This window comes from Artemia franciscana, chromosome 18, assembly GCF_032884065.1.
Source record: "Artemia franciscana chromosome 18, ASM3288406v1, whole genome shotgun sequence".
Classification (NCBI taxonomy): domain Eukaryota; kingdom Metazoa; phylum Arthropoda; class Branchiopoda; order Anostraca; family Artemiidae; genus Artemia; species Artemia franciscana.
The window spans coordinates 13,993,510-14,013,939 of NC_088880.1; the positions used below are offsets into that span (position 1 = coordinate 13,993,510).

Sequence of the window (20,430 nt, forward strand, 5' to 3'; positions counted from 1 at the left end):
TTGCTGTAGGGGCTGAGAGGGGTTACACAAAGAATATGGGAGTATAAAAGTCCTGTTTGGTTATCAACCATGGAGATGTGTATGCTACCCTTTTCATGCTTTCCAGGATTTCCACTCCAAATATTTCACTAAAAAATGTCATTTTTGGTGCAATATGGAACTGTATGATGGAGTTATCGAGACAAATTATCAAAGAGCTCGTGCATATGATCAAGAGCTTTAAAATGAGACACTAAACATCTCTCTCCGATGCTGCAATAGCCTGCTACTTCTGCTAGTCATCCCCCAACTACTGAAAATTGCTAGAGGATGGGAGGAAGAGTATACAAGAGGAAGGATTGTAAAACCCAGGTTTAAAGTTTTTTATTATGGAAATTGTGATGGTACCCTTTTCATGCTTCCTAGCCTTTCCATTCCAGGTATGACACCAAAAAGTGTCACTTTGGTACCATACTGAACCTTCTGGCGGTGCTATCAATATAAATTTCTAAAGAGCGCATAGACATATAAAATTATCCTTTAAATGAGACCTTAAACAGCTCTTTTACAGCGACACTTAGTGCTAGCAATACAAAAAAGTCATTTTTCTCGTTGTTCCACATGGGGAGCTGTAAGTATCTTGTATGAGATTAAATAAAAGAAACAAGTTTTTTTTAAATGAAGGTAAGGAGCAACATTAAAACTTAAAACGAACAGAAATTACTCCGTATATGAAAGGGGCTTTTCCTCCTCAATGCCTAACTCTTTACGCTAAAAATTGACTTTTCTCTTAACTCTACTTTTTAAAACAGTAAGAAACTTTAGCGTAAAGAGCGGGGCGTTGAGGAGGAAAGGCCCTTTCATATACGGAGTAATTTCTGTTCGTTTTAAGTTTTAATGTTGCTCCTTACTTTCATTTTAAAAAAACTTGTTTTTTTATGTTTAATTTCTGGACGTTTTTGAATTAATGCATGTTTTGATCTTGGTTCTCCGCACGTAAATAATTAAAAATAAATTTGCATATTAATTAATTGGAAGATTTTGAGAAAAAAGGGAGGAGGCCTAGCTGCCCTCCAATTTTTTGATTACTTAAAAAGGCAACTGGAACTTTTGATTTCTTACGAACGTTTTCATTGGTAAAAAATATACGTAACTTACGAATTAACTTACGTAACGAACTTCAATATTTGTATGTTTTTATTGCGTATATGAGGGGGCTCAACCCTCGTCGATACCTCGCTCTTTACACTAAAGCATAAGTTTTGTCCCAATTCCCAAATCCTTAAGAATTACCTCTGAATCACAAAGGCCGTAGAATAAATAGTTGAAATTACTAAAAATACTTTAGCGTAAAGAGTGAGGTATTACGAGGAGGTAAATCCCTCATATGCGTAATAATTTTTGTTTGTTTTAAGTTTTAATGCTGCTCCTTACTTTCAGTTGAAAAAACTTTTCATATTTATTTTTTCATTGTTTCTTCAAATAATGCTAGGAAATGCTGCACCCACTTCATTGAAATTCTCTTCCCCCATGAGAAGTTCCTCCATTGGAATATCCTCTCACGTAACCCCCCCCCCTCAACTCTCCCCCTAAACCAAAAAATCCCCCTGAAAATGCCTGTACACTTCCCAGTAACCATTACTATATGTAAACACAGGTCAAAGTTTGTATCTTGCAGCCCCTCCCACGGGGACTGCAGGGGAGTAAGTCATCCCTAAAGACATAGTTATTAGGTTTTTCGACTATGATGAATAAAATGGCCATCTCAGAATTTTGATCCGGTGACTTTTGGGAAAAAATGAGCGTGGGAGGGGCCTAGGTGCCGTCCAATTTTTTGGCCACTTTAAAAGGGCACTAGAACTGTTAATTTTCCGTTAGAATGAGCCCTCTCGCGACATTCTAGGACCACTCAGTCGATACGATCACCCCTGGGGAAAAAAATAAAAAAAAATAACACGCATCCGGGATATGTCTTCTGGCAAAAAATGCGAAATTCCAATGCGAAATGCGATTCTTTTGATGTTACTATTGATATCAAAATTCCATTTTTTTAGATTTTCGGTTACCATTGAGCCGGGTCGCTCCTTGCTACAGTTCATTACCAACTGTTCGATGCATAGTATTCTTTCCCAATAGTCTTTCAGCGGCAATGAAACCACTCACTGAATTTCAGTATGCAATTCTTATTGTCTCAAAACCTCCAGTAAGATCAGTTTTGAGTAAAGTGCTAGTTTTCCAAAATCCAAATTTAGAGCAATATTACGAACCAGTTTATTTGAACCAATATTGCAGACATATGTTGCAAAAAGTGACAAGCAATAATTTGTGTTCTTTTTAAGGTCCATATTTGATCTTTACTTCCATCAGAAAAAATTATTTATTTTAAAATTTTTATCTTTTTTATAAAGCTTAGATCTGGAAGAGATTTTGAGGCATTTTTGATTAGTGATGGGAAATATAGCCTCATAGTAGCCATAGTTTGGCTTTAAACGTTAAAATTCTTTAGAACATAAGATTCTTTCCTGTTTTAGGTACATGGAAAACCCCTCAGTTCTTCTGTTCAGTAGAGTCTTATGCAATCACATTCATAACTAGTTATATTTCATATTCTTTTCTTTATCATCGCTTTAACTCTTTATTAGTTTTTTTACGGAGAAAAAAGATATATATTATAGACTAAAATTCCCTTATTCTGCCTACTTCAACATCAATATTTGATAAATGACGATCTTAGAATAGCAAAAAAAAAAACGAAAAAAAAAATGCTTCCGGTTTGAATAGTTACTTAAAAAGAGTTTCAATTTCGTAACTGATAAAAGTAGTATGAAATATTGCACCACTAAAAAAAAATATGGAATGCGGATTCTATGGCCTATATTAATGAACATATAGGGGGGGGGGAATATATATTTCAAAATCTAGGAGGGTGATTTTGTTGTGTGTTTTTCTTCAATGAAAAACAAAAAAAAGAATTTTTCAGTCTAAATACCAAAAAAGATGCGTTTTTTATCGCACTTGGTATTAACCAAGTGACATATAGCAATCGCCAATTCTGTCGGTCTGTCTGTCTGTCTGTCTGTCGGTCCCGGTTTTGCTACTTTACGCACTTCCAGGTAAGCTAGGACTATGAAATTTGGCAGGCGTATCAGGGACGGGACCAGCTTAAATTAGAAATAGTCGTTTTCCCAATTTGACCATCTGGGGGGGGGAGTGGCGGGCCGGTTAATTCGGAGAAAATAGAAAAAATGAAGTATTTTTAACTTATGAATGGGTGATGGGATCTTAATGAAATTTGATGTTTGGAATGATATTGTGTCTTAGAGCTCTTATTTTAAATCCCGACCGGATCTGATGACATTGGGGGGAGTTGGAGGGGGGAAACCTAAAATCTTGGAAAACACTTAGAGTGGAGGGATCGGGATGAAACTTGATGGGAAAAATAAGCACAAGTCCCAGATACATGATTGACATAATCGGAACGAATCTGCTCTCTTTTGGGTAGTTAGGGGGGGGGGGTAATTCTGAAAAATTAGAAAAAATGAGGTATTTTTAACTTACGAACGGGTGATCAGATCTCAATGAAATTTGATGTTTGGAAGGATATCGTGTCTTAGAGCTCTTATTTGAAATCCCGACCGGATCTGGTGACACTGGGGGGAGTTTGGAGGGGGAAACCTAAAACTTGGAAAACACTTAGAGTGGAGGGATCGGGATGAAACTTGGTGGGAGAAATTAAACACAAGTGCTAGATACATGATTGACATAAACAGAACGGATCCGCTCTCTTTGGGGTAGTTGAGGGGGGGGGGGTTAATTCTGAAAAATTAGAAAAAATGAGGTATTTTTAACTTACGAACTGGTTATCGGATCTCAATGAAATTTGATATTAAGAAGGATATCGTGTCTCAAAGCTCTTATTTCAAATCCTGACTGGATCTGATGACGTTGGGGGAAGTTTGGGGTGGAGGAACCTAAAATCATGGAAAACGCTTAGATTGGAGGGATCGGGATGAAACTTGGTGGGAAAAATAAGCAGAAGTCTTACATACATGATTTACATAATTGGAATGGATCCGATCTATTGGGGGGGGGGGTTAATTCTTAAAAATAAGAAAAAATGACGTATTTTTAACTTACGAAGGAGTGATCGGATCTTCATAAAACTTCATATTTAGAAGGACCTCGTAACTCAGATCCCTTATTTTAAATCTCAACCGGATCAAGCGTAATTTGGGGGGGGGGCTGTTGGGGGGGGGGACCGGAAATCTTAGAAAATACTTAAAGCGGTGAGATCAGGATGAAACTGGATAGGAAGAATAAAAACCTGTCTAAGATACGTGACTGACGTAACCGGGCCGGATCTGCTCGCTTTGGTGGAATTGGAGGGGGGGTAATTTTGAAAATTGAGGTATTTATAACTTACGAAAGGGTGACCAGATCTTAATGAAATTTGATATTTAGAAGGATCTTGTGCTTTAAAGTTCTTATTTTAAATTCTGACCAGATCCTGTGACGTTGGGGGGAGTTGGAGGGGGGAACCGGAATTCTTGGAAAATGTGAAAATTGGGGTATTTTTATCTTACGAATATATGATCAGATCTTAAGGAAATTTGATTTTTAGAAAGAATTCATGTCTCAGAACTCTTATTTCAAATACCGACCAGATCGTTTGACATTGGGGGGAGTTGGAGGGGGAAATCTTGGAAAAACACTTGGAGTGTAGGAATCGGGATGAAGCTTGGTGGACAGAATAAACAAATGTCCTTGATACGTGATTGACAGAATCGTACTGGATTCGCTCTCTTTGGGGGAGTTGGGGGAAGGGGTTCAGTGATTTGGCGAGTTTGGTGCTTCTGGACGTGCTAGGACGATGAAAATTGATAGGCGTGTCAGGGAGCTGCACAATTTGACTTGATAGAGTCGTTTTCCCAGATTCGACCATCTGGGGGGCTAAAGGGAGAGGAAAAATTAGAAAAAATTAGGTATTTATAACTTACGAGTGGGTGATCGGATCTTAATGAATTTTGATATTTAGAAGGACATCGTGACTCAGAGCTCTTATTTTAAATCCTGACCGGCATTAAGCCTCTTATTTTCCTTTTTAAATCAATGTATTGATTCATAGAATTTTGTTAAAGCTCATACCATATGATCTCTTGGCTCTTAGCTCTTCTCGCCTCGTCACAAGTGCCATATGAGCTCATAGCTCTTGTTATTTTACCAGAGGTGGGAGAGGATTTTTTCGTGATAGATAGTATTTACATAAATAGCAGCTTTACAGAAGTAATCTACTCCTCTAAACTCTTTTTCATAATCTATTTAAACTATCATTGGGTTAATCCAGAGAGAAAGTTTTGAATCTATTTTGATATTTGTCTTTATTTCGTGCATTAGTTTCATTACCTTTCCTAACCAGGGATTTAATAACCAATTAGAACAAGTAATGACCTTAATGTGAATGAATTTATGTGTATGAATTTTAAAATCGTGATGCTGATTCTTCATATGTCGAACTAAAACATTATCAACTCTTGACTTTCATTGTACTGAGTGCGTAAAAACCTTGATGGCGGAACAAATCAAAATTATAGATTTTTCTTGAGAGCCCACTTCTTTCGTACTTCCGCCCGACCAAGGGTAAATCTTGCAGTTCAACCACGTTTCCTTTGAAGGAAGTGCCAAATTCCATGATTAGTTGAAAGGTTTTGGAAATAATATTTCATCAAATTTTCTTCTTTTTTTAATTAATACTGTGATGATTCTGATGAAAAAATAACATAAATATGCCGTTAGGTTTTTTGGACTCGAGCTCAATTTTGAAACCAAGACTAAGGTACGAAGTGCATAAAACTCTGAGGGTGGAATAGATTAAATTTTAAATTTTCTTGGGAGCCCCTTTTTATCAATACATTTTCTTAGCAAGAAATTGCTGAACAATGGGGCTAGTTGAGAATTGCTCGGGATTCGTGAAAAAAATAACTTAAATAAGCCTTTTGTATTTTTGAACACAACTTTAAATTTAATTCGTAAAATTTTCTTCCGCATACCCAAGGTAAAATATTACTGAAGACCTTTTCAAAAAATCTCAACTTATCCGTCATTTTCAAGAAGAGCTGAAACTATACGCAATTAAGTAAGCAAATGCTTGGGAAATTTCAATTGATGTTGGTTTGTAATTATTGAATTTTATTGAAATAAATACATTAAGAAAACAGTATAATTAACGTGTAATTGAAACGAAACAGGGTAGAGCTACTAAAGCTATGTATAATTCATCACGGTTTTGTGGAAACCTACTGGATATTCGCTGATATCAAAATAACCCAAGTATTTTACCTATTTCCCAAAAAATGATGTTTCGCTTTTTGTGCTCTGTGTCACCTATAACAGATCACTTTCTATTGAAATTCCCGTTGAATATAAGGAAAAATCCCCCCCCCCTAAAAGAATCCCCTAAAGGTTTAAAAACCGTCCCCAAGCGGTTAGTCAAAGCGCAATAGACTTACAAAAACTAGGTTTAAATTTGTTACAATTTTAGCGGTACCCACTATATCTACTCTCTTTAAACTCACCCCCTCCAGGAGTGTTCGTATCGTTTTTAGTATGGATTGCGGATTCGAAATCATAGAAGATAACAAATGACTTTGAACAGCTAAAGAAAAAGGCATCGAAAAAGGAACAGCAAAAACCACATTGAATTGCAGAGGAAAATTTTGCACAACAAAATCTGTTGTTAGGAGACAAAGCAAATTATGATAGAATAAAGGAATGTGTTAGTTTAGTGTGCGTGAGTCTGTCAAGAATAATCAGAAAGAACGAATTGAATTCATGCCAGAATTACTTAACCCAACTGAAATTACTGATTTTTCACCCTTGAATAGAGAAGTGTTATTTTAGCGTCTGCATGATCCACAGGAAGGATAAACCGAATTCACGCCTGAATTTCCTATCCACCTGAAACGGAAAGAAGTTATTTCGGCGTCTGTGAAGTATTAAAAGAAAGAAAAATTGAATTCATGCCAATACACGTCAGAATTTCTTATTTCAATTGAAATTGTTCATTTGCCACCCCATGAATTAAAACTCAAGAATAAAACGACAATTATGACAATGTATAATTTAGATATTTCAGAAGACATAGGCATTGGAAAACAGCTCCAAATAACTATAGCAAAATACATATGACTCCTAGAAGAAAACACATCCTATAAAAGGGACGACTCTTTTATGCATTAACAGGAAGGAGGAATTGAATTCCCGCCAGAATTTCTTCATTGAATTCAAATTGTTGATACTAGATCAATACTAGATGAATGGTTAATATGGACTTTTGTCTAAATAAATGATTTAATTCAGTTTATTTACTGGGTTTTTCATGAAATTATGTTTAGTTAAGTCTAATTGCGATCAGGTGTTATGAAAGATGCACGCTGGGTCGTTATATGGGCGGAGATGGAGGCAAATGCCTCAAAAAAAACAATTTCAACACTAAAATTGTTTAGCTGTCCTTGATCCATCAGATAAATATGTGAAGGGATAGAGAGGGGGGGTATAATCTGTCACCTTCCTGTATGTGGGCTAAATTTTAATAACGGTGCTGCGGGTGATATATTTCTTCTTACTGCAGAAATATGTTGCTGACAATTATTTTAAAGCTTCAGTCAATTAAGCCTCAAAGAGTCTGTTTTCTGATAAATACAGAATGATTATTGGGAAAGTGGGGTTGTAGGGGTTGATAATTGGGACTCCCGGGAATATTTCTGGTCCATGTCTGCATTACTGGTGCCAGAAGAGGGGGTGGGCAATAATGCCCCGTCTTTTTGTAACGATCCTTTTCTATATAGCATAAAATGTTACATCTACCTACCTACCGGCACAGAAGTGGATAAGGCAAGGCGGGGCATCATGAACCTCGTCAGAAAATGTCTTTGGCGGGAAAGGCAAGTTCTATCAGAACTTCTGTTTTCAGCGATTTTAAATGGCAATATTTTTCCTTTCCTATTTATATTTTCCCCTTTTTATTATCATCATTTCATTTACAATCCGTCACAAAAAAAACTGGACAGGGCCCAGAAGAGACAGAGTAAAAAACACGAAAAAAAAAGAAAGAAGACACACTTTGGCAACTATGAACACAGAACAAAGAGAAATGACTAAAGATGGGAAGATTCCTGGCATTCAGTAGAAAAATCACGAATTCGCTTCTCGATAACCCCAGCTAGGGTCACCAGTCGATACTTTTTTTTTATAGAGAAGCTACTTGACCACGTTGGCAGTCCCATCAAATGCTTCTAAAATAAAGGTGATGAACTTGCTTTCTCTTACCACAGCACAGTTTAGATACCAATATACAGCTATGAAAATTCGATTTATTTTTGGAACACAGTGCGCGGTAGTGATACTAGCGGCTGGAGACAGGAAACTGGTATTCGTATCTAAGCTGTGTATGCAACAAAATGTGTGTAGCTGTGTATCTAAGCTGTGTACCACAGTAAGACAGCTAAAACTATTCAGATTCAGACAGGTAGACAAAACGGTAATCGCCTAATCTAGAGGCATTACATAAACACCCTTTAGAACAGATCTGCCTATATTCTTCGAATGAGGCATAGTCCATCTAGCGGTTCCTTTTTCAAGCAAGTTTACATTATTTTCTAGAGGAAATTCCAAGCAATATGAAAAATCTGGCACAGTGACTAAATAGATCTGAAGCTAATGAACAATATGATACAAATACCTTGTCCATTCGGTTGAAATAGTAGCTTCAGCTTAGTCGCAAAATTCCACATGTTTAAAAAATATTTTTCTTTCTAAAAAAAAAGAATGAAGCAAATTTCGGAAACGTAATGCTTTGAATTTATAAAGCTGAGACTCAGTTATCGAATAGTACTAAAATTGTCAGATTTCATTGAAACTTGAACATGGTACACGGTCTATTTAAAAATCGTCAAAAATGTGTATGGTAAACATAAACCTTAAAGTAAAACCAACCATAAGCTAGATCAGGTAGGTGAGGAGCTTGTAGGCTATCATGTAACTGACAACGCTGAACTCTAATCGGATACGAAACATTCCAAGCAAGGGATGCATACGCATGCCCAATCCTACTGGCATAATTTTTCAGTGCCAGGTTTGCAGTTCCTTTCAGATTTGCTTCAATAAGCATATCTGGGTAAGTAACCCTGCTAACAAAATCAGAGCCAGTTACAGCTAAATGGTAGAGCAACTGTTGTATTAGTGTCAGAACTCAAATCTATGCGCTCATAATCCTCTTGGAGAAGCTCAAAAGTGGAAGAGCATCCTTGGAAAATGCAGGAAAAATTCAGTAAGTTATCCGCAAACGTAACTTGCGAGAAATCAACTTCTTTGACGATAAATGCATAGTTCAACTTATTCTGAGCCCCAGTAACGCAATTATTGAACAAAACTGGATAAGGTAAAGCTCCTTGGCGTACAACTTTCAGGATCTGAAATAGCAGACTACCATCTTTAATTTTAGCTTTCAGATTTCTATACATATGTCTTTGACAAATAATTAACTCAGCATCAGCAACTTTCATATGGGCCCCATGCAAAACTAATGCAAATCTACACGAGTCAAAAGCTCTTACGACATCAAGAGACAGTTACGAGTAGAAAGAGGGTGACCTCAACCTAAGCCTCGAACTGCTTAGGAGGGGCGGATAATTTTTTTTTCAATGTCTATTATCACAAACGATTCTAAACTGCACATGGAAGTATCTTTTTTGTCCTTTTAAAGGATACGAGTTGTATTATATGAACAATAATACGTCTTTCCGTCCAACCTAATTCTGTAGCATAAATATTATTGAGGACCTGTCTGGTATTGGTATATCTTTCCAACAAACAAACTTTTTATTCACTAAAAACTATATTCTTCTATTTTTCGTTTTTTTTTTATTTCACTATGAAACCAAAGGGTCACGCAGTGACCCTCTTTAGTGGCCTGCGAGGTCTTAGGAATAACCATAAAGTAAATTTCGCTTTTAACGGCCTCTCAATTAAAAGTTTTAATTTCATTTCTATTCTAGGTCCAAGTGCAGCTTCATTCATAGCTAAAACAACCTTTTCACAGAAAATATACATAGTTTAATTAAGAATAATACCCAAATATGTTGCTGGGTCTAAGGATAAGGTATCCTTCTCTCTTTTAAATCTTCAATTAATAAATAAAAGATACATAAACTAATGAATATGAATATGATGGTGATTCTTTCCTTTTTCGTTAAAAATTAAATTCTGATTGTCCGTTAAAATGACTGTAAATTACCGAAACAAGATAATAATTATAATTCATTTCTTTTACCGTAAATGGAATTGGAATATGCTTGCAACAGACAAATTGTGCATATGGTGTGACCTTGTAAGCCACTTCAATACAATGGCCATCGTTTTCATCGTCATGGAACTCGGGGTCGACGTCAGCACAAGTGTTCCCAAACACACAATATCCAACTCCTCCACCACATGTCTCAACTCCCTGTAGAGCAAATACGGCTGAAATTACAAGATGTCTTTTATATTGAGGATGTGTATTTTCCTTTTTATAGAGCCAGATTATTCATATGAGAACATTCTAATTTTATACTCGTGACGCTTTCGTTTATTGGAATTACTAAAAAAAAAAAAAAAAAAAAAAAAAAAAAAAAAAAAAAAAAAAAAAAAAAAAAAAAAAAAAAAAAAAAAATGAAATGGATTCTATAGCTTCATCAATGTCAACGCACTAATTCGAGTCTTAGCAATGACTTATTAAAGAACGGAGTGTCTCGCATACATTTATCTCGGATCACTTCGTATGGAAGAGGCGGCTGTAGGAACTTGGGAGGGGACTCGTTAGACTTGAAATTAAAATTGCCATTTTTATTGGTTGGAGGATAACCGATCCCCTTTCGTGTTTTTTTACTTGGATAACATTGAAGCCTGTCAAGGTATTACATGGAAGTTGTAAGAAAGCAATTTTTTCAGAATAGTCAAAAAGTTCAATACAAATGCCCGGTAATGTCATGATTTACGTAGCAAAAGGGAAAAGGGACCTGGATTTTGCAAATTGCAAATTTTGCATCTACAATACTCCAAAATACACCTTTATTCAAGATTGTCTACACGGTAGGGCCAGGATGGCTTCGACCCCTTTGAATATCAAAAATAGAGCAGATATTCAACCCGAATGATTGAAAATCTCCTTCCCCATTCACCCCAAATTTTAAAATACAGAAATTATACATTATTTCCCAAAACTATAGGTGCTCAAACATCTTGAATTAATATTCAAACTTTACCTAAAATTGTAATTGCAATCACAACCTAAGTTTGTATAATTTCGCAATTATCTTCCTTTATTTAAATGGCTAAAAAAAAATTCCTTTTTTTCCAATCCTGTCTATTAGCGAGAAGGGGGTCGAGCATTAGTCAGGAGGGTTACTGGGTTTGACGTCCCCCCTCTCACGCAATATTTATCAGATTCGTAAATTAGTAGACAAAACAGAAGGAAAAAAAAAATTAATATAAACCAAGAAAAATATTTATCGGACTCCTAAATTGGTCTTAAAAATGTAGGAAAAAAACACTTATTTGAGACCTTTAGAGGAAGTCCAAGAGAGTTAAACTCCTCCATCTTCATTATTTTGGTAAACAGTCCCTGAAAAAAAGCGCACCAGGTACCCTTTTCCTCCCCCATACAAAGATCCTAGATGCGGCCCAGGGGAGGATCTTCAAATAGCTGCAAATATCCAATATCTTCCTTTGCACACTCTACCCTTGCCCGTCACTAATATCATCTGGCACTTGACTCTAACAAACCAACTTTTCCATATGTTGTGTAACAAAACAGAATTTTGTTTACTGGAACTTTCTTATTTGGGTCCATTTTATGGTACTTTTGTTTTATGTGGTGCATACTCGAGAAGTTAGGTTAATTATAATGAAATATACCATAATATGATGAAAATACAATACTTTAGTAGCACATATATGGAAACTACAACAATGTATTGCGGTAGGGCTGCAAAGAACGCATTACATGAAATAACTAACTTTACATAACCTAATCCACCCAAAATACCATCTCTCTATATATTAAATATTTAATAAAAATATGCCTACAACGTAGATTTCAACTGATCCTAAGCTAATTTTCTTGAATACTGAGAGGCATAAACCGGTTTTTGTCTGATCTGTAGATCCAAATTCTTGAGTGTGTACCATATAATGCGAAAGTACCCATTTTACACACAATAAAATAATGGGTATCGTATCCCCCTTGCTTCCGTCAAACTGGTACCTGAGGAGGAAATAAATTGAGAAAATACGAAATACAAAATCTTAATTCAGGCACGTGCGTACACAGGGAAGGATAAGGGGTGCTAAGGGTTTTGGGTCTAATCCCACTCTCTAAAGCTCTTTAAATTTCTCCGAATTTGCCCATGATTTCCAATATTTTCTTTTTCAAACCTCCCCCGGGGAATAACGTGTTTATACTAGTCTAACTCAATAGCCATTATTTTGTGCGTAAAATTGCAGTTTAGTGGTTTTCCATCAAGTTGAAAAATAGTCGACTTATATGAAAATATCTAAACAATAAAATTTAGGCCCAAGAAGACGTTTTCAATTCTCAACTCGGACACTTCCATTCTCGAATGGCTTTCAAGATTTTGTGAGCATATGTCTTAAGTTTGAAAATAATTACTTTTTTTAGATAAAGTTAACACTTTTTTTTCTTAGAGACAAAATATTTTCTTAAAATCTTCTGAGCTCTCCAAAAAAGAAAGGAATGGAGGTTTAAGGTGGAAAACACCTCAACAGACCTCTATTTGGGCTGTTGATCCATTACTGAAAGATTTAATCCCCCTACCCAAAATTTTCCAAAGCGCATCGAGAATATTATCCTTCTTTGCCAACCGTCTGGAGCAACACAGAAAGCAGGTCGTCCTCGTCTGGGTTGGGAGGATGTCATAAATAAAGATTTAAAGGAAATGGAAACTTGATGGGAGGGTGTAAAGAGGGAGGCCTTGAATAGATTAGGCTGGAGGAGGAGCGTGCGTAGCTGTGTTGGCCTCAGGCGGCTTGATGCTGCAGTGAGTTATTAGTAATAGTAGTGGCATTGAGAATAAGTGGTCCTAGGGAGAGAAAAGAGTGGAGTTGGGTACTTGAAAAACTCTCCTGGTCCTAATTTCAGTTTTAGGTTAATTCTATAAAAATTTATTAGATTAGCTCAACCAGAGTTGGCAAAAAGCTACTACACTACACCTTGATTATTTTCGAGTTAATTTCATTTCAGATTTAATTCGAACGCTTATCCTAAACTTTGCATCTTATTTACTTGCATTTCTGGCACGTTAGATTTGGTGATTAGAGCTGGTTTAAAAATCAAAGAAAGTTGCGCCCAAGCTGCAGAGGTTTATCCAATTAATACCAGCATCACCCTAACAATAGATTTACTATTGCACCAATGCTGCACCAATCTACCCTGATTGAGACAAACCCAGGCGTAATTTAAGTTTTTCTGAGGCTAAGGTTCAATTTTACAAGAGGCGTTCCATATTTTGCGCATACTGGAAGCATCAGTAACCCTGATAACTGAAATAAAATATACATACTCACTTGGAGTTATTTTTGCTTTAATCTCGTTTTCAAGGTCATTAAACGATGGTAATAATTGAGACTCTGATAAAGGAACAGAATAGACACAAACGAAGCTACCGATAACGCACGCCAAAATAAATATTATTCGAGTCATGATTCAAACAAATACTGTAGCAGCATGAGAATTTCACCTCTATTAAAATTGTAACTTTCGCTTAAAACGCCGCCCAAAAGGTACTCGTAATCTCTGCTGGGAGACAAACTATTAACGCAATTAGATTGAAGGCTAGGCCTAAATTAAATGTAATGCAAATTAAGGAATTCGATTACCGGTATGTGTGCCACTTCCGAGAAGGAGAGTTTCGAATTAGTAGTATTTAGAAATTTTCGTATGTTTTAATTGAGTTTCAAACTGTCATGTTTTTGTTCAATTATGGCACCGTATTGGTCTAAATGAAAGGATGGCTTCTTAGGAACGTACCAGCACAACCTTCAGGCTTTTACCACTACTACTAACACCGCATTGTACAACCTGAGACCAACATGGCTACGCAGGCCCCTCCCCCATCCCAATTTGTTCAAAGCAAGATTTATTATACCCTCCGATGAAGTTCTAATTTTCCTAAAATACTTTCTTTTGACCTCCTGTTATCCCGTTTGGGGACGACCCGCCATTCACTTGGCCCCGGTAGATGGACAAAAAGCTGACTTTTTGTATCTATTATCCTTTGTCCTTAAACATGATCTAGCCGTCCTAACCCCAGGTTCCCACTGCTGCGATTTCGCGCAAAATCCTGTGACGTGCGACAAATGACACGAATCGTTCGACAAACAACGCAAAACCATCCATTTTGCTGCAATGTCGGATGCGTTGAATAATTTCAACTCATACGTAAATCGGAACCAAGCTGATTGAAAAGCTAATTTTGGCTGTTAATTAATTTTGGCTGTTTGTCGCAGCGACACAAAAGTCTGCGTTTCTTTGTGAATCTCCATCCGATTCTGTCGTACGTCTGTTCCGCCAGAAAAAAATCGTATCGGGATTGAAGCAGCAATGGGAACCAGGGGTAACTCTTCTGTCATTATAGCTGCAAAAATTTTAATCCTTGACCGAAAAAAGATTCGCCAAAAAAATTGAAGTTTATCCCTGAAAAAGAAAAATAAGCAAAATATGTCAGTTCGTTTGAACAAACGACGATGCGGTGACTCTACAAACTTTATTGCTTCAGACACAAAGTTGCATTATGTCGACCGTTTTTGTACGTACAGAAGGAACGTGGGAAGCTATCTCTTCTAATATTGATCCAAAGGTCACCCCAGAAATATCTGGATTGACGGATAAAGAATGAAGAGGATATATCAAAAAGCTTTCATTCGATGTTAACGTTGTTAAAAAGTTAAGTGTGCTGCTTTGGAAAAAATATTTATCAGCTGACAGCAATTGACTGAAAATTCAATTTTGCCAACACGTTAGCTACGGACGCAGGCGATCCGATAACAAATTGCTCCAACTATTATTCTCGCGGTATGCGAAAGATATCTCCCCCTCTCCAAATACCAACCTTTTACTGATTTTTGGAAGTAAATTTTATCAACTTTTAGCATTTAATCTTCTACTCAGTCCCCCCCCCCCCCGAAAAAGGTCCTGCACATAATTTTTGCCTTGGACCACTTCTAGTTTTTACGACATGGTAGCACAAGTAGAAGCTTTTGAACTTCTCGTCATAATAATTAAAAAAATAATAATAATAATAATCTGCTCTATTTTTCTTACGAAAGAGCTAACCAGGCCTTGTCAAAATAAAAATAGTGTAAGCAGATCTGTACTTTAAATAAGGAATTTTAAATAGCCTGTTTGTAATGATGTTCCGAATAGCGCAAATAACTGAAAGATGTTTTTGTTTGTATAGGCTGCAAAATGACTAAGCATAGTCTTATCCTACTAGACTTTGTTGTTGTTGATATTTTCTTTGTTTTATCCTGTTTATTTAATTACTTGCAGCATGAAAAGTAATCAGTAAGGGTTTCTGATTTTAACAAGCAAGGACAAAGGAGCATTTGCTTGGTATCACCGCAAAGTGTCAAGAGTAAGTCTTGTTGATAGCGTTTCCATACTTGGATTTTCCCCGGCTTGACAACAGATTTAAAAAAAAAAAAAAAAAAAAAAAAAAAAAAAAAAAAAAATCTGAAAAAAATCATGAAAATCATAACGAGGATGTATCCAGGATTTTGTTCGAGGGGGCATATTACAAAAAAAGCATCAAAAATTTATTTATATTCATTTGTGTTACGTTTTTACGAGCCAGACAAAAATTTCGATGGGGGTTCAAACCCCATACCGCCCCTTTGGACACTGGGTACCCCCTTGGACCCCAAATATGTTTATAGATTATGAAATCTCCAAACCTTCCGATGTGCAAACATAGCCATTGCAACTGAACCATCGTGAAACTGAACCCCGGGCGACTGAACCACTGTAATTAAAACACCATGCAACTGAACTACCATGCAGCTGAATTACCGTGCAACTGAATCACCATGTAACTGAACCCCAGTGCAACTGAACCCCTGTGTAACTAAACCTCATTTGACTGATCCCTCGTGCAACTCAGCCCCCGTGCAACTCAACCCCATTTAACTAAACCCCTGTGTAACTGAACCCCAAACAACTGAACCACCGAGCCACTGGACCACCGTACAACTGAACCACCGTGCAACTAAACCACCGTGCGACTGAACCCTTGTATAACTGAACTCTCGTACAACTCAACCACCATACTTACATTGGGTAAAACAAAAGTTAGAATCTTTACATGTTCAAGCTTGTTGGAATTGTTTGCTTTTAAAAGTCATGATATAAATGACTGTCAAGACGATTAGTAAAAAAAACTGTTTTGTTATCACAAAATAAAAAAAATCGGACGTCACAAACTCTTAAAGCCAGGTTCATTTCTCCTTTTTTATGTTTGTTAATGGGGTTTCTCTTCACCCTGTCACTGTCTACGGGTCTAGGCATTTGTACCCCCTCTCCCAGGGAGCCCCCTTCCCTATGAAATACCCCCCTTGCGGAAAATAGGGTTTGCCAAATTTGAATATTTCATTTGAGTTTTGTTATTTTTTAGTTTAGTTGAGAAGTGCTATGGAATGTAGACAAGAGGAATTTCTATGTAAGTCTTGCCCCCCCTCCATTAAAAAACGTGCTTCTCATGGAAAATCCTCAAACTCCCCCCCCCCTTCAGAAAACTCCCACGCAAGAAGTGTCCGCAAGTTTCCCAAAAACAAACACTATCTGTAAGTAATGGACACATTACAAAACTTAAAAAGGTGCTTAAACTTCTGCAATGGGGTTCTCTGATGCCTGTATTACGACAAAAGCCAACTGGGGGGGGGGCAAAAATCTTCATTTCGTAATAACAAGGAGGGGAAATCTAAAATGCTAACTTCTTTAGGCTGTCGAAATGATATTTCAGGATTGTGATGTTATAACGGGGATTAAAAACTTAATATTTAAACTTCTTTTTTTACTGTCAAAAACTTGTTTTCGAGTCTTGCTATGCCACAGAGACCAAGAAATTGATATCATCCCTTTTTTTGGGTGTCATAAGATTTGAGTTTGCTTTTTTGCGAAGTGGGGTGGTTTTACAGCATTTTTTGTTTTTAAGGGGATTTGTCTAATAGAAAGTAAATGTGTTAGGCGTGCAAACCATTTATTAATTTATGTTTGAATTTCGCTGAGCAAATGGTGGTCACTGTACAACTTATTTTCATCTAGTTAAAGCTCTGCATAACATGGCATATCACCTCCTCTGTTCATCTTAAAATATTAAAAGAAAAGCAAAACTCTTCAGAAATAACTGAACCTTAATAAAAGTTCCTGAAAGTATACACTTGAAACTAAGTATATGAGTTGAAATAGTCCTTTAAAGGTCGGAGTAGTCATTTAAGAAAAATAGATTTTCGAAAAAAAATTTTATAAAAGAATGCAAATAATTATGTGTTTTTTTTTCTAGGCAGTATAGATGGATCTGTGACTTCTCAGCTTGAAGCAATGTAAGGGCAACTTTTTTTTTCAAACGTTTACTCTATTTTTAATAAATATTTTATTAATATTTTATAATATTAAATTTTATATTAATATTTTTTATATAATTTTAAATATTAATATTTATTAAATATTTTATAATATTTTTAATAAATATTTTATTTTATATTTAATAACAATGAAATGTTAAAAAAAAAGTGAAAATTCACACTATTTGAGTTGACCACGGAAATTGAATGCAACTACAATATTATTTCAGAGTTTTCACCTTCTTAATACCAACCAGTTACAAAATATAGTTATGTTTTTGCATAGGGGTTGCATATATTTATTCATAAAATTATATAAAGTGCTATATATACCGCTGAGAAATTTAAACTTATTTTGATACATGCCACCCAATTATATTTCCATGATTGGTTGTTTATAAATCAAAATCTTTACAGGACAATTCTCTTACTTAATGCCAAATCTGAGCCAATGCTTCAAATTTTTATTTTGTGCTCAACAAATATATCGAGATTAAAGCGTTTACATTGAATAACTGGACTTCTCATGATTAAAAAAAAAAATAAATAAATAAGTAGAAATCTACCACAGCTTGAAACTCTGAAAATTTAAATCACCAATCTATATCTGTGAAATACATTAACACGTAATTATTTAGTTTGAAGCGCATACATAAATGTATCTTTATTGAAGTTTGTAATTTTCTGACGATTTTGGTCTTTATCCGAATATTTTAGGATGAATAGAAGAAGAAATACTAACGAAGAGCTCTAACCTGACAGGACTCTAGACTGACAGCACTAACCATTATAAACGTTCACCGAAGTATTTAGGTAGAGATTGACCGTGTAATAAATAGATATGGCGGGAGTAAAAAAAAAAGAAATATACTTTTTCTTATAAAACTAAACTCTGTAACTTAAGCAAAATATACCGAACTTTAAAAAGTGGGAAGATACGCTATGTTGTTACAAAAAGTGAATTCTGATTAATAACCCCTAATATTTCGTCAAAGTTACACTGTTTATTGAAACATTTTTTTTATAAAGAAATAGTGACTAGTTAATGCTTTATTAACTACACTTAAAACCCTCGTTTTAAATGTCATCTCTTTATTTCTGTCTCTTGTTCTCTTTTTCTTGTTACACTCCTAAAAGAATTAATGTTTAATGTTTAATAAATCTATTGTGAATAAAAAACTTATATCTTAATCCTCATTTCCTACTCTTCCTTACTATCATAATTTTTAAGCGATGACACAGAGTTAGGTGACATGCTAAATGGTCTGACCTTTGTCACAAAGAATACATGACCCCGAAAGGCAGTTCAATACCATTCTTTTTTTTTACAATACAAAGCTTAGCTCACTCGCTACAGTGGTCAGAAGTGCAAAGGCGAAAAATTATACAGAAAATATTACATATAATTTTTTTTTTTAGATGGTGAGCAGGTTTTATTTTTTCATTGCTGGGTAGTTTTTATAACGTACTACTTTTTTATGAATATGTTTTTACCATTTTAATTCTAACAAATTTATTAGAACTTTAACCCTCACCAGATTTTAGATTACATTTATTACCATATCTACTCCCTACCTACAACGCATAATTGTCGAGGTTCCTTTTAAATTGCTGGTGTTTCTTTGTCCGCAAGTTCATCGAAGCAACCTTTTATGCAACCCCCGCTAAAGAAAATCATGGATCCTACCCTGAGAGAAGGTAAAAATTGAGAGGAGGTAGAAAACCAACCGCAAGGGGTATTTTTGGAGGGGAGATTTTTCACGGGGATGTATTTTCCAGCGGGAATATTTTCCGCGAGGTGATTGTTCCCAGGGATATTTTCTACAGAAGGTGTTTTTCGAGGGGGGCTGGTTACCCTCCAGTCACTTTAGACTTTCGAAAAGGGCACTGAAACAATATCCAAGAGAATAATAAAACGTGATTAACAAAAAAATAACGAATCCTCGGGGCAAGGCCTCTAAGTTATTATAAGGTACCTCTTGTTAAAATTTAAGGTTTTTATAGAAGGGATGGTCGTAAAAACTTTGGAAAAGATTCATTCGTTGTAAACTGAAATTCCAAGTTCAATTTTAAAGAATCAAAGGTAACCAGAGGACAATCAGCCCCTCCCTCTTAGCCACCATTTTCTCCCCAAATACATCCGATCAAAATTTCAAAGTCAAACTGTGTTTTTTTTTAATAGTCTTAAGATCAAGTAACCATGCCTCTGGGGCTAATAATCCCATCAGCAGCTCCAGGAGCAAGGGCTGTAAGTTAAGCTAGTTATTCAATGTAATACACTGTAATCTAATATCAGCTAAGAGTGTCCAGCCCCTCAATTAGTACATAAAATTACTGATATTTTCTTTTGAAGTCCTGTATTTACTCTTTCTTCATTATTTTGATGAAATGGTTCTATGATTAAAAATTTGCAATAGACAGTAAACATGTTAAATTTTAGAGTTTGAATATTTTAGGTTTTTTTATACAATATAACTAAAAAATAATAATGGGCTATTCAGTTATACAAAAACGTATAAGTTATTCAGGCATTTTCACAAAATCGAAGAAACCAAGTTGTACCTAATTTCCATATAACAATTTTTGAAAGGTTGCACTGATTGTAAGGTTGTCGAAGAAACTTTACAATTAGCCAACCTTAAAGCTGGATGTAAACTAATCATTAATCGAGTTCTTTCACGAGACATAATATAATTGATTACATCCTGGGTGGAAAAAAGGTATCGAAACATAGCGACCTAAAGCGTTGTATTTGAATAAAAGTGTACTACGCAGAGA

The 20,430-nt window shown here is 35.7% G+C and overlaps 1 protein-coding gene across 1 annotated transcript in view; it reads right to left on the reverse strand.

Annotated features, from left to right (window-relative positions):
* The window catches only part of LOC136038647 (uncharacterized), a 29,259-nt gene extending 15,516 nt beyond the window's left edge, over nt 1-13,743 (reverse strand). The window contains exons 1-2 of the mRNA XM_065721897.1: nt 13,600-13,743; nt 10,307-10,497 (exon numbers count right to left, since the gene is read on the reverse strand). Of these exons, the coding sequence (XP_065577969.1) occupies nt 10,307-10,497; nt 13,600-13,735 (327 nt within the window). The 5' untranslated portion in view covers nt 13,736-13,743. The remainder of the gene's footprint in view (nt 1-10,306; nt 10,498-13,599) is intronic.
* Nucleotides 13,744-20,430: the final 6,687 nt, after the last annotated feature.